Here is a 17,861-nt window from a genome sequence, read left to right on the forward strand (position 1 = left end):
AGCGGAAGTGTATCCTCTTCATGAAAGGCTGGACTACGCCGTGTGGTGACGTTACCACATTGGGCGGAAGGTTCGGTGGCAGTCATCGGTCTTCCAGCTGGTGGGAGTTGGCGTCGCGGTGCTGGGCGCTGGGGCCCTAGTTTATGTGGGGTAGCACCTGTCTGTCTGACCCCCGCTTTCGTTGTTTTTCTCCCACGGCGTGGGGCTTCGCGAAGGACTCCCCGGCCCGTTTGGGTCACGGCTGTAGCGGTACCTTTTGCGGTAAGTGTCGGCTTTTTCCCGCTCAACACTACCGACTAGCAGCTAGGGGCAGCCCTAACCCTGCTAGGGGGCTAGACACTGGAGGGAGTCGGCGTCCTTGGCCACCGGCTGTCGTCACCGAGACGGAGGTGCGCTGGCTCTTTTTCATCTCGTGTCTCCCATCAGAAGTTTTATTAAAAGATGCGCTTGTGACCCTTTTAAAATTGTCTTCAGATTTACCCGAACCAAATTAAACGTAAGCAGTTGCAGGCTTGACTTTGTTTTGCTGTCGTGATCAAGGATTTAGATGTGGCTACTTCTCCGAAAATCTTTTGACTTGTACCAGATTTTATTTTTCCATGTTAACTTGTGACTAATTAACACATTGTTCCGCCGATAGTAGGCTTTCAAAAATGAATAAGGGATACCAGTTCAGTGCCGTTGACGACTTAAGGTATACTGATGGCTCTTTCCGTAGCATTTGGTGCTGCTAACCATTTCCTGAAGCTCTTTCGCCTATTGGCGTTCTGGATGCTATTATCACCTAGTTCTTTCATATGCTTCATTCAACAAAATATTTACTCATTCTTAGCTATAGTGATACAGAAATTAATGACATGAACCCTGGCACTGAAGAGCTAACAGTACGGTGAGAGAGAGGCAGATAAATATACATCACACCAAGATGAGTAATGAGAAATTCTAGTAAGGCATAAAGAGCCATGAGAGCTATGGGAACACAGATGACAGTGTGCTACTTAAGGAGATTTGTGACCCTGAGCAAGTTGTTATTCTGATCTAGCCTCAGTTTCCTCATCTACCTAATAAGCTTAGTATGAGGATGAAAGATTAGGTAAGGTGTTTGGTACAGTGCCCAGAATACAGCAGTGGTGGTGCCAAAGGGGAGGGGAAATATTTCCCTCAAACCTCTTTCCTTTGATTTTTTGATCTGATCAATTAGTATTTTCCAACCGAATATGAAGTACTGTGCAAAAACATCTTCAAGCCCTCCTTCAAAGTGATTACTCCTGTAACTCCACCTGTCTAGAAATTCTGGACCTGCCACTGGAATACAGTAAGATACCCATTAAGTGGTCGCTTTTCTTTGTTTTCAATTGATTTGCTTCTGAATGCCTTCGGAGAGGGAAAGGGAATTAGTAAAAGCTTCTATCCTTTTGATTATTCTCAGTCTTAGGTGACTTTCTCCTTTTGGTTGGCCCTTCACCATGGCTCTAACCCAAATGCTCTCATCTACTTCCATGGTATTATCCTGGTATGCCAACCATTTCCACATCTTTTTCTCTAGCCTCTGTTTCATGAAATAGTTCTTTAGTTTCCGCAAATTCAATAGGTCTAAAACCAAACTCACTCTCTCCACCTTCCTTTTTTTCCCTTTCTAAATGACATACGTCCTACGCACAAAAGTGCATAAAAGCAGGGATTCCTAGTGTATCTTTGAGTTTTGGCCCCATGTTTTAGTTGAATTTTGTGATATTTGTTTGTTCAGTTTTTAAAAGGATAATAAAATGCACACTCAATATCCAACCTAGTAGAAGAACATTACAAATAACCTTTAAAGCCCCTTGAATCATTTCTCTATTAACCCTTTTTTTTTTTTTTTTTTTTGAAGTACGCGGGCCTCTCACTGTTGTGGCCTCTCCGGTTGCGGAGCACAGGCTCCGGACGCGCAGGCTCAGCGGCCATGGCTCACGGGCCCACCCGCTCCGCAGCACGTGGGATTTTCCAGGACCGGGGCACGAACCCGTGTCCCCTGCATTGGTAGGCGGACTCTCAACCACTGCGCCACCAGGGAAGCCCTCTGTATTAACTCTTTAACTTTCAAACCAGCTTCTCTTTTTGCCTTCCATTCATTGGTTAATGGCATCACTAGCCACCTGGTTAGTCAAACTAGAGGCCTTAGAGTCATTTTTGCCTCTGTTTCTCTTTCATTCTCCATAACCATTTGGTCATTAGGTCCTATAAATTCTGCTTTATGGTTAGCCCTTGGCTTGAGCCCCTTCCCCTCATGTTCTTCAAGCCCACATCTCTTGAATAGACTTTTGGAGTATGCTTAATGTATATAGTCTCCTTGCTCTCCCTTCAATGCATCTGCTACATTGTCTCTAATTTTTAAATTATAGAACAGGTGTTTCATTCTCTTGTTTCCCTTGAGGAGTGTTGCTTCATGCAGTGATTATTAACCCTGGCTGCACATCAGTATAGCCAGTGAAGTGTTTCAAAACGTAGATGCTTTGTTTTGCTCTCCTAATCATGAATTTAGATGAGGCCACTTCCCCCATAATCTTGTGATGTTACCATCCCTAGAGATTCTAATTGAGTATTTAATTTTTAGCTGACAGGTGTTAGCTGAATGTCACTGAAATTACCCATCGCTTGGGCATATGCCTCATCCCTCCTCATCCATATTTTCAGTCTGTGTTTATTTCAACTTCAAGGCAAACTATTTCCAAGGAATTCTTTTGACTTTGTTTTAATTTTCCTCTTGGTAACAGTTTACATAAAGATTCTTTTTATGAATGACTTGAGAGCCAAAAAGTATCTTAAAGAATTGATTCCCAGTGTTTTTGAGTTATTACGCATTGTTGCTTATTGAATTTTTTGGTATACCTTTTAATATTAAAATGAGTTTTAAATTCGAAAACAATTATTTTAATAAAGAGAATATTTCCTGATACTACTTTGGTGCAAAATAAGGCAGGGAAGTCAGTGGTGGTATGATGCATAATTTATCTTCTGAAATTAACAGAGGAGTCTTGTCTTTGTTAACTTGATGTAATTTATTGATTTGGAGTTAGAACTTTTCTCATGCTGGTACAATTCCTGGAGCACATAGTAGGTGTTTAATGAGTGACTAAAATGAATAAAAGTCACAACTCCATCTCAACCTCTAGTATAATATCATTCTAATTCTCACAGAGCATTTTGAAAAATAATTAATTTTCCCCTTAACAAAAAATAATAGTCATTACCAAAAACTTGAAAATTGCAAAAAGATATAAATTAGAAAATAAAAATTACTAGTTATTCACGATCCAGAGGTGACAAATATTATTATTTTCTAAAAGTTTTACTGAAATAAAATTAACATACCATACAGCTCACCTAAAGGGTACAATTCAGTGGTCTATAGTGTATTTGCAGAGCTATACAACCATCACCACCATCAATTTTAGAACATTTTCATCACTCCATGAAGAAACTCCATACCCACTAACACTCACTCCTCATTTTCCCCCGTTTCCCAGGCCCTAAGCAACTATTAATCCACTTTATTTCTTTACAGATTTTTCTCTTCTGGACATTTCATATAAGTAGAATCATGTATATTCTTTTGTCACTGGTTTCTTTCATTTAGCATAACACTTTCAAGATTCATCCATGTTGCAGCATGTGTCAGTACTTCATCTCTTTTTATTATCAAATAATATTCCATTTGGTGGGTATACCACATTTTATTTATCCACTCATCAGTTGAGGGATATTTGGCTCTTTTTCACTTTTTGGCTAGTATGAATAATATTGCTAATGACCATTCAAGTACAATTCTTTGTGTGAATGTGTGTCTTCCTTTTTCTCACATGTACCTAGGAGTGGAATTGCTGGGTCATATAGTAACTCTGTGTTTAAAATTTGGAGGAATTGCCAGACTTCCAAAGGGCTGTACCATTTTACATTCTCACCAGCAGTGTACGAGGGTCTGATTTCTCCATGTTCTCACCAACAGTTGTTATTATAGCTATCTCAGTGTGGGTCAAGTGGTGTCTGATTGTGCCTTTGATTTACATTTCCTTCGTGGCTAATGCCGTTTTTTGGATATTAGTTTATACAAAATACAATATATGCAGTTTTGTAATCTGGCTTTTGCGTATAAGCATACTTTTAGCGTTAGCAAGCGTATTTACAAAAGATTTTCCCTCATTTCTTCTTTCCTCTTCATTCCCCCCAAACCATAATTCTTATGACAATTTGCCTAAATTATATGCATAAAAAATAAAATCTATAGGAATGTATTCCAAAGTATTATTGGTGGTTATCAGGGGGCAAAAGAGGGGGTAGGGTTAGGGGAATTATATTTCTACCTTTAATGTTTCTGTAATGTTTGAATTTTTATAACAAATGTGTATCCTCTTGTAATCACAAAACATAAAAGTGAATTATTTCTTTAGAGGACTAAGTATATTCACAATGAAAAAATATTCCTAAATTTAAAGTCATTAACATTATATTAGTTATTCAGGTATAATCATTTTACCAAATAAAATACCAATAGTCCACTTTGTTAAATAGTTTACTTTTCTGTGGTTCTAGACTATGAATACATATGCTATGCAGAATTAAAAAAATATATACATATACACACACACACACACATATATATATATACACATATATATTTCGTCAGGAAAGCAAGTATTGGTTTGGGCTATTGACTAGTTTATAGAAAAGTATATAATATAGAAGTCATTTTTCTAAAGACATTTACTAATAATAGTATATTTGTACATTTAGTTCTTTAGTCTAATATTGATCCAATAAGTTAGTCATTGACTAGGGCTTAGAAGAACTTTTTAATAGGCATTTTCATTATAATAAGATTTGGAATCTCTAATCGTTAGGATCTGTTTGTATAATCTCAGATCGGGCAAGGTTCTGGCAGTATTATTTTTAATTGCTTATGTAGAGAAAAGTGGCTGTTTGGACACTCCAGCTTCTATTGAATAATAACCAGGTACACGTAATTCACACTAAATGTTAAATATTCTGGGGGAGTGATTCCTGGGTAGTGGGACAGTCACTTTAGTAGAGTTCAGAAAATTTCCAGTTTACTCACACTTCAGTTAACGATATAGGGAGAGCCAATTGATATCATTCAAGAAAGGAAGGAAAATAATAGTTAATATACTGTGCACTTGCAGGCAGTTTTATACATATTGTCTCATTTAATCCTCACAACAACCTTTCAGGGTAACTACCTTGATAATGGTATTATCTCCATTTTGCAGGTGAGGAAAGTGAGGCTCAGAGAGATTAAGTAACTTGCCCAGAGTAACCCAGCCAGTATGTAACAAAGCTGGGATTTGAATCCAAGTTTGTCAGACTCCAAAGCCCATGCTCTTTCCAGTACTTCACACTGCAGCAGGTAAGTATGATACTTGGCCCTGTGCTTAACTTATTTAGGGCACCCCAAACTTGAGACTGTTTCCATCACCTCACAATCCAACTCTTAGCCAGACTCCTGTTAGAAGAACATGTGATGGGCCAAGATTAGTCCTTGCACGTCCTGATTGCTGTGGTACTTATCAGTTCTTTCTGGACATTGCAATTATTACTCTTCTATGAAGAGGAATGTGCATCTTTGCTTTCAAAATATGATTTCCTTTCTTGTAGTACAGCAGCAAAATTCATCCCAGGAGTTCGCCAGCAGGCGTATTCAACTGTATCGTCTAAAGCATCCATCATTCATACTCTAGGACCTAAGGCTCTGTATCCAAGGGACTGTAGGAAGTCATTATGCTTTTTTTGTAGGGAATGGCTGTTCCATTCCTTCACCTGCTTATATGGTAAAATTGTTGTGAGGGTGGAATGAGATAATAGATGTTAAACTATATGAAGTACTATATAGTAATCCCTTACCTTTCCAACAGTGCCATCTAAGTAGAGATTCTTCTTTTGTGAAACTAGTACAGGTATACACATAATTACTTCTATAAATCTTTTCAGTTAGCAGAGAGAATTTTGAGTGAGGGTGCTTAAACAGTAAATTATTCCAATTTGAGATATAGGGTTAGCTATTAACATTAAAAAAGATATTTTGTATTTTAGTGTGCGTATTAGAACAAGGCGAAGTTAATTTTTAAGAATCTTGTTGGAAATTCTGAAAAGTTATAATAAATAAGGCAAATGAATACTAATTGTACAATATCAATTATCTAGGTCATTGTTTTTTTTTGATTTGTCATGTTATCTTCATTGGTTTATTTTAGTGGTCTTTTGAGAGATATTTGTAAGGCCTTTCATGACTTTGGTTCCCTAGTCTTGCTTTTTCCCTAAGGTCTTAAATACATCATTCACCCATAAGGTTCATTTTTACTAAAGGCTTACTACATAGGCTGAAGATAAATAAAGCATTGAGCCACAGAAGAGAGCAAAAGAGGCAAAAATCCCTGACCTCATGCAACTTATGTTTCAGTTGAGGGAGCTAGACTGCAAATAATATACAGTTGACCCTTGACGACAAGGGTTTGAACTGCGTGGGTAGACCTATGTGCAGATTTTTTTCAATATAGTACCTGTATTTTCATTTTACAGACTTTTAAATTAAGTGTGGGGATAAGTTTGTGTTCAATTAGAGATCACAATATGTGGAATCATAAGAACTAGGATTTGAGTCAATTCTATCCAAACTGTTTCCGCTTCCTGCCTTTGGGTGGAGTCAGTTTCTTTGTTTTTGAGGCACAGATAGCAGTGCGTGGATTTTCTGTGGAAGGGGTCCGTGCCACTAACCTCCCTTTGTTCAGGGGTTAGCTGTAAGTAAATCATGTTAATTGGTAAGAAAACAATGAGAGAAAATGAAGAGAAGGGAGGCTGCAGTTTTAAACAGGTGATGAGGGAAGGCCTCATTGAGAAGTTGCATCTGGACAACAGCAGTCCAACAGAGATGAGGGAGGGAGCCATATAGTTAACCAGAGTATGAGCATGCCATCTGGTACTAAGGCCCTGAGGTGGAAATGTGTAGCAACAGCAGCAAGTAACAGAATCCTCTGGGGAGGGTGAGGAGAGTGCCTTATAGTCCATTCTGAGGACTTTACCTCTGCGTGAAGTGGGAAGTCGTTGAGGTTTTGAACGGAATTTTGATACCAGAGTTTTCAGAAACACATCCTTGGAAATTGCAGGGGAAACACTGTATTAATAAAAGGTATTATTAGATATTATTCCCCTACTGAAGTGTAGGTTTTTGTAATCAGGCAAATATATTTTAAAATATGCTACCAATAAGTACTTACGTAGGAAAACTGTATTGGAAAACTTCACAGAATTTTTTAAATTTTTAATTTAAAAGAGCCAGTCACCATGGGAAGATAAGAGTTAACTGGTGTAGCTTTTTAAAATGGAGGATGAAAAAATAAATAAATAAAATGGAGGATGATCTGTTTATGACATGATCTCTAAAAAAGCTAATTGTGGTGTCATAATTAGGATTATATTACTCCTGGTAATGCAGTGGTAAAGGAGATAAACTGAAACACCTATCAGATAACTGAATCTTATCTCTTACCTGAAGAATATTTACTTATGTGATGATAATTTGGTATAATGAGTATGGGATAAGAAGTTAAAAGTTCTGGATTTTTTCTACGAAGTGGTTGCTCTTCCAGCTTACGTAACCATGTAATTGTAAAAAACAGAAAATTATGGTAAGTACATTTTTTCAGTTGCATCAGGTATTTCTAGTCAGCAGTCTGGCAGGCTTGAGACCCAGGAAGAGCTGATTTTGAGTCTGAAGGCAGAAGAAAGCCTATGTCCCAGTTAGAAGGCAGTCAGGCAGAGGAATTCCTAGATTCACTTTATTTTGCTGCTATTCATGTGCCTTGTCTTGCTAGCTAGTAGGTAAGCAACTTGAGGGCAGGAAATACCAGTCATATTTGCTTGCTTACCATCCATGAGTCCTTGCATCCTGACTTACGTGTAATAGGTACATCTACCTATTTTATAAAAACTGTAACATTTTAGAGCTGGAAGGGGCCTTAGAGGTTATCTTGTTTTAGAGTTGGGGAATCAAGAACAGCTTTTTAATAATACACCTCTTTCCTTAGTTTTTAGAAGAATGAAATGAGATAATGCAATGTGCATGAAAAGTTAAGTGATTTACTAATTTTAAAACTTTTTTTTTTTCACTTAGAACATAAATCAAAATAGTTGTCCTTTAATTAGGCAATATTCCTGGGTGGAGATTTCACCTTTTTCTTTCTTTGTCTTTCTCACCCTTTTTTTCATTTAAAAATGTACATAACACATCAGTCAGTTATTCATATTTACAAGTATGTCCAAAATGAATACATTTAATTTGAGATGTCATCATTTCTTCAAAGCATATTATCTGACATGTTAAATTTGCTGATTCATACAGAATATTCCAGTTAGGTATTCAAATATAAGCCATCATAACCAAGTGGTAGCTTCAGCTTCTGGACCTGACAGTATTGAAGATGTAGGTTGAAGCTATAGAAGTTGAAGTTACAGTATCTAAACACTAGAGTACTTTAATTTGAACTAACTCTTCTTTAGAAGTCTTCAGTTATGGGAACTGGTGTTGATTGTTTATAGATGTTTTAATTTTTTTCCTTCCTAGAGTTTCTTGTAATCACGTCTTAAAGTCTTCAGGATGGTACTAGCAGACCTTGGAAGAAAAATAACATCAGCATTACGCTCATTGAGCAATGCCACCATCATCAATGAAGAGGTATGTAAAATATGTAAAATATATGTGATTGTACATCATCACTAGCATTGGAGGTGGATGATTAGTAATCTCTATGTAAATACCAGTAGATAAAACCCAGAAATGGATACACTAGATAGCGTTTTTTATTGAGAAATCAACTGTCTTAATTTCAACTTTCAGTAATGAATTACCCCCCAAAAAACAAAACAAAAACCACCTTAACTTACATGTAATAATGATGTACCTTTTATATTTTGAAAATGGCTTAGGCCTGGAAATATACTTTTGCTTTCTCTCTTGACATAGGCCTAAAACTTTAGTATCCTGCTTCTTGACTAGGCATGCATGTATCTGACCTTTTCTCTTTGACTTTTATTTAGCATTCTTATAAAAGGCTAGTATTTCCATCTTGGCTACAGTGATTCACTTCCTCTGTAATCCTCATTCATTTGTTTTGGAAATTTTGTAAGCTGACTCCTTATATGGTATCTGAAAAATACTTTTCCTCCAGGTTTTATTATTTTAAGTTTAAGGTATTTCTTTCTCCCATTGTTTTCTCCACACATTGTATCTTAATGGTTTGTCAACTGAAAAAAGAAGATTATAGTATACTTTATATTTTGTGGTACCAATGGGAAAGTACTGAATTTGGTTTTAGAAGACCTTGTTTAGCATCCCACTAAACAAATGGTAGAGATTTGAGCAAGTCAGCTTCAGATTTCTTAATGTATAAAATGAGAAAATAGCATTTACCTTTCAAGATGATTTTAAGGATCAAATGAAATAATAGATAAAAAGTACTTTCTAACTTGGAGGTTTAAAAAAATTCTAAGATAGAATTCGATATCAACACTTTAATAAGCTAATGGAATTAAATAATTTGGGGACCATCTTTGAGCTCGGCTAGTCCAGCCTCTCATTTAACAGCAACGGAAAGTCAAGTTTCACATGTTTATTTATTGGAAGAAACAGGATTAGAACCTTTTTTCTAATTCCTATTTTTATAATTTTCCTAATTCCAAGGCTTTTTCTAATAATTATTATTAAGTAATAAACCATAATTTAAACCATTGTTTAGCCTTTGAAATTCTGAACAAATAAAACAACAGCTTTCCAAACAGTTTTCCCTGTTGCATAACCCTTATGGTGTTTGTGTTTATGGTAGGAAAATAAGAAAGAGACCAGGGAGAAGAGATTGGTAGGAAGTAAAATAACAGATGTTGCTTGAATTGGCAGTTGTTTCTCTGTTCTTGGTACTTGCTACTAGGGAATTAACAAGGAGAAATCCCTCTAATGAGAGATCAGTTCCATTTTTATCAATCCCTTTAATGAGGGATAGAGAAATCTGATAAGCCGCTGTATGACATATGACTGAAGTTGATGATGAGAATTCATTCAAGAAGTAATTGAGGGGCTTCCCTGGTGGCGCAGTGGTTGAGAGTCCGCCTGCCGATGCAGGGGACACGGGTTCGTGCCCCGGTCCGGGAAGATCCCACATGCCGCGGAGAGGCTGGGCCCGTGAGCCATGGCCGCTGAGCCTGTGCGTCCGGAGCCTGTGCTCTGCAATGGGAGAGGCCATAGCAGTGAGAGGCCCGCGTACCACAAAAAACAAAAAAGAAGTAATTGAGGGCCTACATTTTTGCAAACATTTTTGCTGGCACCAGGGCTATAGCAGTAAACAAAGTAGACTAAAATTCCCATTCTCACGGAGCTTACATTCTAATCTGTAAACAGTTATTTCCATGAGCAGCTAAGGGCTCATCTTTTTTAGAGATTTTATAGCTTGTGACCATTTAACCACAGTGCCTTGCACCTCAACAAATATGTGATGATAGTGAGTTATTAATGGAGGATAGTTTCCTTTTCAACTTTGTTCCTCTGCTCTGAGTGGAAGTAGTAAGGCTGCTAGGTCAGACTGAGTCATTTTCTTTTGTCACATTTTCCTCCATGATAGTCCAGTTAAGCAGATGTTGTGAATATACAGTGCTGCATATCAGCAACAGGAATTCAACGACATAGAAAACTTCAATGGCAACATGTATTGTGTAGTAACTTTTTGGCTTGTATATCGTCTTTCCTATTATTACTTTAACGTAGGGATAAAATTGTGACGGTTAATACCTGGTTGAATAAAACAAAGTGGAATGTCTTTTGTTTTGGCCGTGCTGCATGGCTTGTGGGATCTTAGTTCCCCTACCAAGGATCGAACCCCTGCCCCCTGCAGTGGAAGCTCGGAGTCCTAACCACTGGACCATCAGGGAATTCCCTGAAATGTCTTATTTTGACAAAATGACTAGACATTTAGTAAGATTCTCTCTCGAAGACTAACTGAAAACCTTTCCGCCCCCCAATGGTATAGTATTGTTTTTATTAATATTAAGTTATGGTAGTATATGATGACTGGTCAATCATTGTTTTTGTATGGTTTAAATGATACAGTGGGCATTTTAAGTTTTTATTTATTTACTTGCAGGTGTTAAATGCTATGCTAAAAGAAGTATGTACAGCATTATTGGAAGCAGATGTTAATATTAAACTAGTGAAGCAACTAAGAGAAAATGTAAAGTAAGTTAAATTAATCAAGTAAAAAACAGGCAAAACTAAACATAGTTTACTGGGATGAGGAGCTAACTAGAAAAGTCTGCCATATTTTGAAATGTTTTTGCTATACAGCACTGGGAAATAACAGAACTCATATGTTGGAAGACTTTGTTTATAGTACATTTCCATTATGATGGTTCAAAGAATAAACTACATGTGGCTTTCATTTAATTATGGATTTCTTTCCATTCTACTACTCCTTTATCTGAATGGATTCAATCGTATACTGTATAGTATTTTAATAGAAAAGCCTGTTAACAATTTAGATGCATCATAGAGAAGTGGTGCCATTTTAATCCTCTTCAGACTAAAGATGACATTAATCAGCCTCCTTTATTATTGGAGAATTATATTCTTTTTTGTCCCCTTTTGGTTTCTCTGTCCATATTTGAATAAAGGAGTAACGTGTGTGGTCTCAGTTATTGTGTTAATTGGGAGGGGCACTGACTGGGACAGGGCACATAGAATAATTGAGGGCATCTCGATTAGCTGCCTGAATCCTAGCCCTTGTCATGCTCAGGCCATCCCTCCTTTTCATATTGTCAGACTGGGTACTAAATAAAGAACTACTAGCATTTAAGCATTTACACTACAGGAAGTAGTCTTATTTTCTGCTAGGTGTAAACATGTATAAATTCTGTATGCTGCCAGAAAAATAAAATCAATACTTTACATTAATATGAGGACAAATTAATATTTGGACTTTCAAAAGAAAGCCTTGAAAAACTAACAAAAGTCTTACATCTAACATTTCATGGTAAATTCTTTATGGTATGGACTTATGACTCTGTAGTAATTGTATGCATGTTAATTAGAATACTATTAATATGAATGATTGAATATTCTTACATTCTTTGGGGCAAAAGCTAATTTTCTTTTTAGAGTGCCTTAACTGACTTTTCCCCCTTCTACCCTCAAAAACCATCATCATGAAGGTCTGCAATTGATCTTGAAGAGATGGCATCTGGTCTTAACAAAAGAAAAATGATTCAGCACGCAGTATTTAAAGAACTTGTGAAGGTAAAAGTATATCTAGCTTGTGCTGTGATTTTCTGTAGACTCACTACATTAGCACTGCAAACAGTAATACTATTTCAGAATACTTTTTTGTGTTTTTATAGAATATTTATCTGTATTAAAAATATTAATTGAAGGATTATTAACTTTTCTGAAGTGGCTTATTTTTATCATAGGCTTTCCTGAATACAAAATTCTGAGTACAGGTATGAAGGCCAGTATTACTCCTGCAAAAAAATGCCAAAGCCAAGTTACAAAAAGTAAAACTTCACTATATATTAATTGATGGAAGAGCCTCTCTGAGTTTATCCTCTTTTAATATCAAGTTTTGCCTATTGAGTGTCTTGCTTTTGTACAGAAAGTCACTCTTGGCAAGAGTTCTTTTCTACACTTTCATTGTGTCAAAAAGTCCCTTTGAAAAGATCAAATATCCCTATTCTTGCCTAGATTTTAAGCAATTTTGAATTAGTGAAGTTTTATTTTGCAAGTTGTAAATATAGCCTATTGCCCTGCTCACCTTAGAATTGATATTGCTGCTGCTGTTGTGAAAATTATGATGAGAGTTTTAGAGCTTTAGAAAATATGTTTGAGTCCAGTCATAGGGGAAAAAAAGAAAGGAACTAAAAAAAATTTTTTAAGAGCAACAGGTATCTGCTAGTGGTCTCGAGTATTTTTCCCTATGTTGTGTGAATAGTTTCACTTAACTCCTTTGGTTCTAGTAGAGCTGATTGGTACTTTGAAAAAGTCTAGTACCTTGGATGGTTGTGTCATTTCAGTTTAGTCCTGTAGACTAATTAATTAAGTCTAATTAATTAGTCTAAAGGACTTAATTAACTAATTAAGTCCTGTAGACTAATTAGTCCTGTAGACTAATTAACTTTCCCTCGTGGCGCAGTGGTTAAGAATCTGCCTGCCAATGCGGGGACACGGGTTTGAGCCCTGGTCTGGGAAGATCCCACCTGCCATGGGGCAGCTAAGCCTGTGAGCCACAACTACTGAGCCTGTGCTTTAGAGCCCACGAGACATAACTACTGAGCCCACATGCCACAACTACTGAAGCCCGCGTGCCTAGAGGCCTGCTCCGCAATGAGGGAAGCCACTGCAATGAGAAGCCCGCGCACCCCAGGGAAGAGTAGCCCCTGATCGCCTCAACTAGAGAAAGCCCGCATGCAGCAACGAAGACCCAGTGCATCCAAAAATAAATAAATATATTTATTAAAAAAAAAAAAAAAAGAAATTCAGAACCTAAAAGAGGTCAGGAAATTTATCCAGTTTTCCTTCTCAGTTTGCAGTTGAGAAAAGTAAGACAGTTAGTGGTAGACCCAGGTCTGATCTCCAAACTCCTCACAATATTTCCAGATTGTTTTTCTTCTAACACCAGAGGTCAGCACAGGGTGAGTGAACATTTTTATTTTTAGGGGTTGGAATCTTTCGGCAATTCTGGAGCATCAGGTGCTTTGTTAAGATGGCTTTACGGAGTACCTACTTTATTCTAGGCAGTATGCCAAATACTGCTGATAACAAAGATGAAAAAGACTGGGCCTTATACTCAGAAGCTCATGGTCTAGGATAGTGGTGTAAAAAGCAAGGCCAAAACTGTTTTCATAATAACACTAAGACATTATTTGCGTTTTTTCAGCCTTCTTTACTGCAAAAGCAATGGTGGGTGAAACCACTGGGTAAAACTCCCTAGCATGAATCAAGGCAGTGGTACCAAACTATACTAGTAGTCATTGAACTCCTTCCTCCCACACACTTGCAGTGAAGGAAAAAAAAAAGCCAGTTTCATTTAAGAATGTCTTTGATGGAGCAGTAGAGGTTATTAGTAGTATTAAATCTTGACCCTTGAATACACATGTGTTTATAAGATTTTGTGTGATGAAATGGGAAGTATGCAGAAAGCCCTGTTACTGTGTACTGAAATTTGATGGTTGTCTTGAGGAAAGCAAATGTGTAATTGTTTGATTGCAAGCTGAGCTAGCCACTTCTTTCATAGAATGCCATTTTTACATGAATGAACAACAGACATAATCTGTGGTTATTTACACTTGGGCCTTTGGCAGATATTTTCTCCAAAGTAAATAAAGTGAGCTTGTCACTTGAAGGCAAATAACTAACGGTATTGTAGCCAGTAATGAAATTCCAGCTTTCTGGTGAAAACTAGAAGCTTGAATCTCCACCATGAGTGTCACAGTGTCCCAATATTTAACTTTTCTAGTGAGATCATTATTGATATTAATAAATAAAATGTTTTGATGTTGTATAGTGAAATGTGTCAACAATGGAAGAGCTGCCTGAGTGAACCAATATTCTCTAAGTGATTAATGTATGATGTTACAAAAGCATGCACCAGGATAAGATCGATTCAAAGTCCAAGATAGAATAACAGATTTTAATGTAATATAGAGTATGAAAGTTCAGTACTGCTGTTCTAGGATGTAGGAGGAAGATAAGATATATTTATTTTGAAAAATCATTATTCAATAAAACTTATAGGTTGCAAATAGTAGGTTCATAGAGAGCTGAGTGATTCTGCCATGGGATATAGAGAATGGAGGTGAATATGGGGCCGCATTAGTGTTCTGAAAGGATCTAGGAGGAAGGGCAGTGGATTTATGTTTAAGATAGATTTTGTTCATTTCAACCCTGTGCCTGGGAGGGAGATCACAAAATGTGTTTTCTTTTCCTCCCTTTTCTACCACATGGCTTTCCTTGAAATTCACGTATAATATGGATTATGTAACCTTTATGGTATCATCTAGCATGGGCTCAGCAAATTTCTCTTAAGAACAAATAGTTTTGGCTTTGTGGGTCATATGGTCTCTGTTGCAACTACTCAGGTCTGGTGTTATAGCACAAAAGCAGTAAATGAATGGGCATGTCTGTGTTCTATTAAAACTTTATTTACACATAGTTGTAAATATGGTCTATGTCATCTGGTCCTAGGACATTAACTACTATTATGGTTTTATTATCATATGGAGATACAGGTTTCAAGCTCCGAACAACTGACTTGGAACTGAATTATTTTTTTAAATGAACTTTAAAAATGCCTCATGCTTGTTTATTTGGGGACTGTCCATATATGTATGAATGCCTTAATTTTCCACTGATTGTCATTATAAAATTAGTGATTATTTTTTACTAGCACTTTAAATATAATAACTTTATAGAACAGTACATCTTTGGCATTGGAGAATTTAATATTTGACTGACCTGGAAAGTCTTTCACATGTAATTTGTAATTTTGTTCATATATAAACATTTGTCAAATTGAACATGAAGATAGGTACTGTCCCAATATGGTAGCCATTGGCCACATGTGGTTATTGAGCACTTGTAATGTGGCTAGTTCAAATTGAGATGTGCTGTAAGTAGGAGATACATGTCAAGTTTTAAGACCTAGCATGGCAAAAGGGAATATAAAATATTTTATTAATTTTTAAATATAGATTACATGTTGAATTATAATATTTTAGATATATTGAGTTAAATAAAATATTAATATCACTTGTTTTTACTTTTTTTAATGTCACTACTAGAAATTTAAAAATTCATATGTGGCCTGCACATATATTTTATATTTCTGCAGTGCTGTTGTAGATTGCTCCTTTGGCTCAAACTTGGTCTCACATTCACACTCCAGCTTGTTCTAAAAAATATTTTGAGATCCTTACCTCTGAATTGGTTTGGGAGTATAGGCTTGCTTATGACTTCACAGTGTACTATTTTAAATTTTTAAATTTCACTACGTGTGTACAAAGGGAAATAGAGTTGTATTAGAATGGTAGGATTATGGTTGCCGCTTATATTTAAATGTCTATAAATTACTTTTTCAAGTTAAAAGTTGTGGGGAGAGGGGTTTTGAATGTAAGCATAGGTTAACCTGATTTTATTTTTATTTTTGTTTTTGGTTTGTAGCTTGTAGACCCTGGAGTTAAAGCATGGACACCCACTAAAGGAAAACAGAATGTGATCATGTTTGTTGGATTGCAAGGGAGTGGTAAAACAACAACATGTTCAAAGGTAAATTATACTTAATTAAAAAAAACAAAGTCATGGAGAAGATATGTTTGTATAAATCAAGTTTTACGTTAAAGTCAGGATTTGTAGTATTGTTCCTTTAAAATTTTGTGTTGTTTGATGTATCTATTATGTTTTTGTAATAGCTCTTTGTAGGATAAGAGCAAAGAATCCCATAGTCTTTCTTGTGATAGCTTTTTGCAAGAATGGTAGACTTCTATATAACTATGCTGTTTCTTTTACCAAAAAGACTGTTCCTGTCCTTTAAGGAGATGAGGATATGATTTTTGGAGAAGTGAACGTGGAAAGTTTACCTTATCTCCTATGGCTCAAGACTCCCTTTTCACAATGTCTCACCCAGTGTAATACATATGAATCTTCATTTTGCATATCTTTTTGCTAATTTTAAATTCATTATACCACCCCTTCCTCCATAATTGGGTAACTCAACTTTGTTACCAGATTTTACTCCACAAGCCTCAACTTTGTATAGTTTAGAAAGAAAAAAAGAGGAAAGGATTATTTCTTAGAGGGTTATGTTATTGTTTGTTTTTAATTAACGTTAATAACATTTTTTACCGTGATCATTTGTTGCTTCATCATTTTATATCCTTCGAATGTGACTGTATGGCACTTAGAATTTAAACTCTTTAGGAAATTTTCTATACTCAGAATTTAATAATATTATTTTTAGGAGAATATGAGCAGTTTTATTTTACTCCTTAAGTAAATAACAAGTGTAAATAGAAACAATTACATGTATAATAAATTTGTATTTATTGAGTTTTAAAATCTTCCTTTCCCAGTTAGCATATTACTACCAGAGGAAAGGTTGGAAGACCTGTTTGATATGTGCAGACACATTCAGAGCAGGTATTGTGTTCAAATTTGAAAATTGTTTCTGAAATTTGTATTTTCAAGTTTGAGGACTCATTAACTCTATTTCATAGGGGCTTTTGACCAACTAAAACAGAATGCAACCAAAGCAAGAATTCCATTCTATGGAAGGTGGGTTCCAGTTTTTATTTTTATACTCATGTGTCTCACCTTATCTGTCTGACTTTATTTAATGCTATCTGGTCACATTTTAATATATACTTATAAGCTTAAATCCTTTCTGGAACAAAGTAGAGGTATAATTAATACATTGTTATCTTTTATTATTGTAACATGACTCTTCTGACCCAGCCTGATAGATCAGAGCAGATGTTGTTTAGTTTATAATTCTGCCTGTACTTATCATCCTGCCTTGCATGCTTTCCAGCATCCTTCTGCTTCTATTCCAGTTGTTTAAGACCTATCTGAAGCATTCCTCCATTCAACACACTGGTGAATTCCATATTGTCTTGTTCTTTAGTACATCATCTTTGAAAGTTTGTGTTTGATCATCCTAAAATGCTTTGTGATCTTTAGTTATCTCAGAGATTCTGATCGTTGCTATCCTTCATTTGCTACATTACTGTTCAATTAGGTGGTTTATATATGTTAAAATGACTAATTAAAAGAATCGAGTCGA

At 36.1% G+C, this 17,861-nt stretch overlaps 1 protein-coding gene across 4 annotated transcripts in view; it reads left to right on the top strand.

The window, feature by feature from the left end:
- Positions 1 to 11: 11 nt before the first annotated feature.
- Positions 12 to 17,861, top strand: part of LOC115852212 (signal recognition particle subunit SRP54) — an 86,683-nt gene continuing 68,833 nt past the window's right edge. Inside the window, exons 1-9 of one of the 4 annotated variants that reach the window (XM_070044957.1) lie at positions 14 to 261; positions 1,871 to 2,019; positions 5,265 to 5,401; positions 8,612 to 8,722; positions 11,178 to 11,269; positions 12,241 to 12,325; positions 16,244 to 16,348; positions 17,152 to 17,218; positions 17,296 to 17,353. In XM_070044957.1, coding sequence (XP_069901058.1) covers positions 8,645 to 8,722; positions 11,178 to 11,269; positions 12,241 to 12,325; positions 16,244 to 16,348; positions 17,152 to 17,218; positions 17,296 to 17,353 — 485 coding nt within the window. In that variant the 5' untranslated portion in view covers positions 14 to 261; positions 1,871 to 2,019; positions 5,265 to 5,401; positions 8,612 to 8,644. Of the gene's footprint in view, positions 262 to 1,870; positions 2,020 to 5,264; positions 5,402 to 8,611; positions 8,723 to 11,177; positions 11,270 to 12,240; positions 12,326 to 16,243; positions 16,349 to 17,151; positions 17,219 to 17,295; positions 17,354 to 17,861 lie in introns of all 4 variants that reach the window. The other 3 variants (XM_030854784.3, XM_060294745.2, XM_030854783.3) reach the window with 3 other exon arrangements.

This window comes from Globicephala melas, chromosome 2 (assembly GCF_963455315.2).
Source record: "Globicephala melas chromosome 2, mGloMel1.2, whole genome shotgun sequence".
In the NCBI taxonomy this organism is placed as follows: domain Eukaryota; kingdom Metazoa; phylum Chordata; class Mammalia; order Artiodactyla; family Delphinidae; genus Globicephala; species Globicephala melas.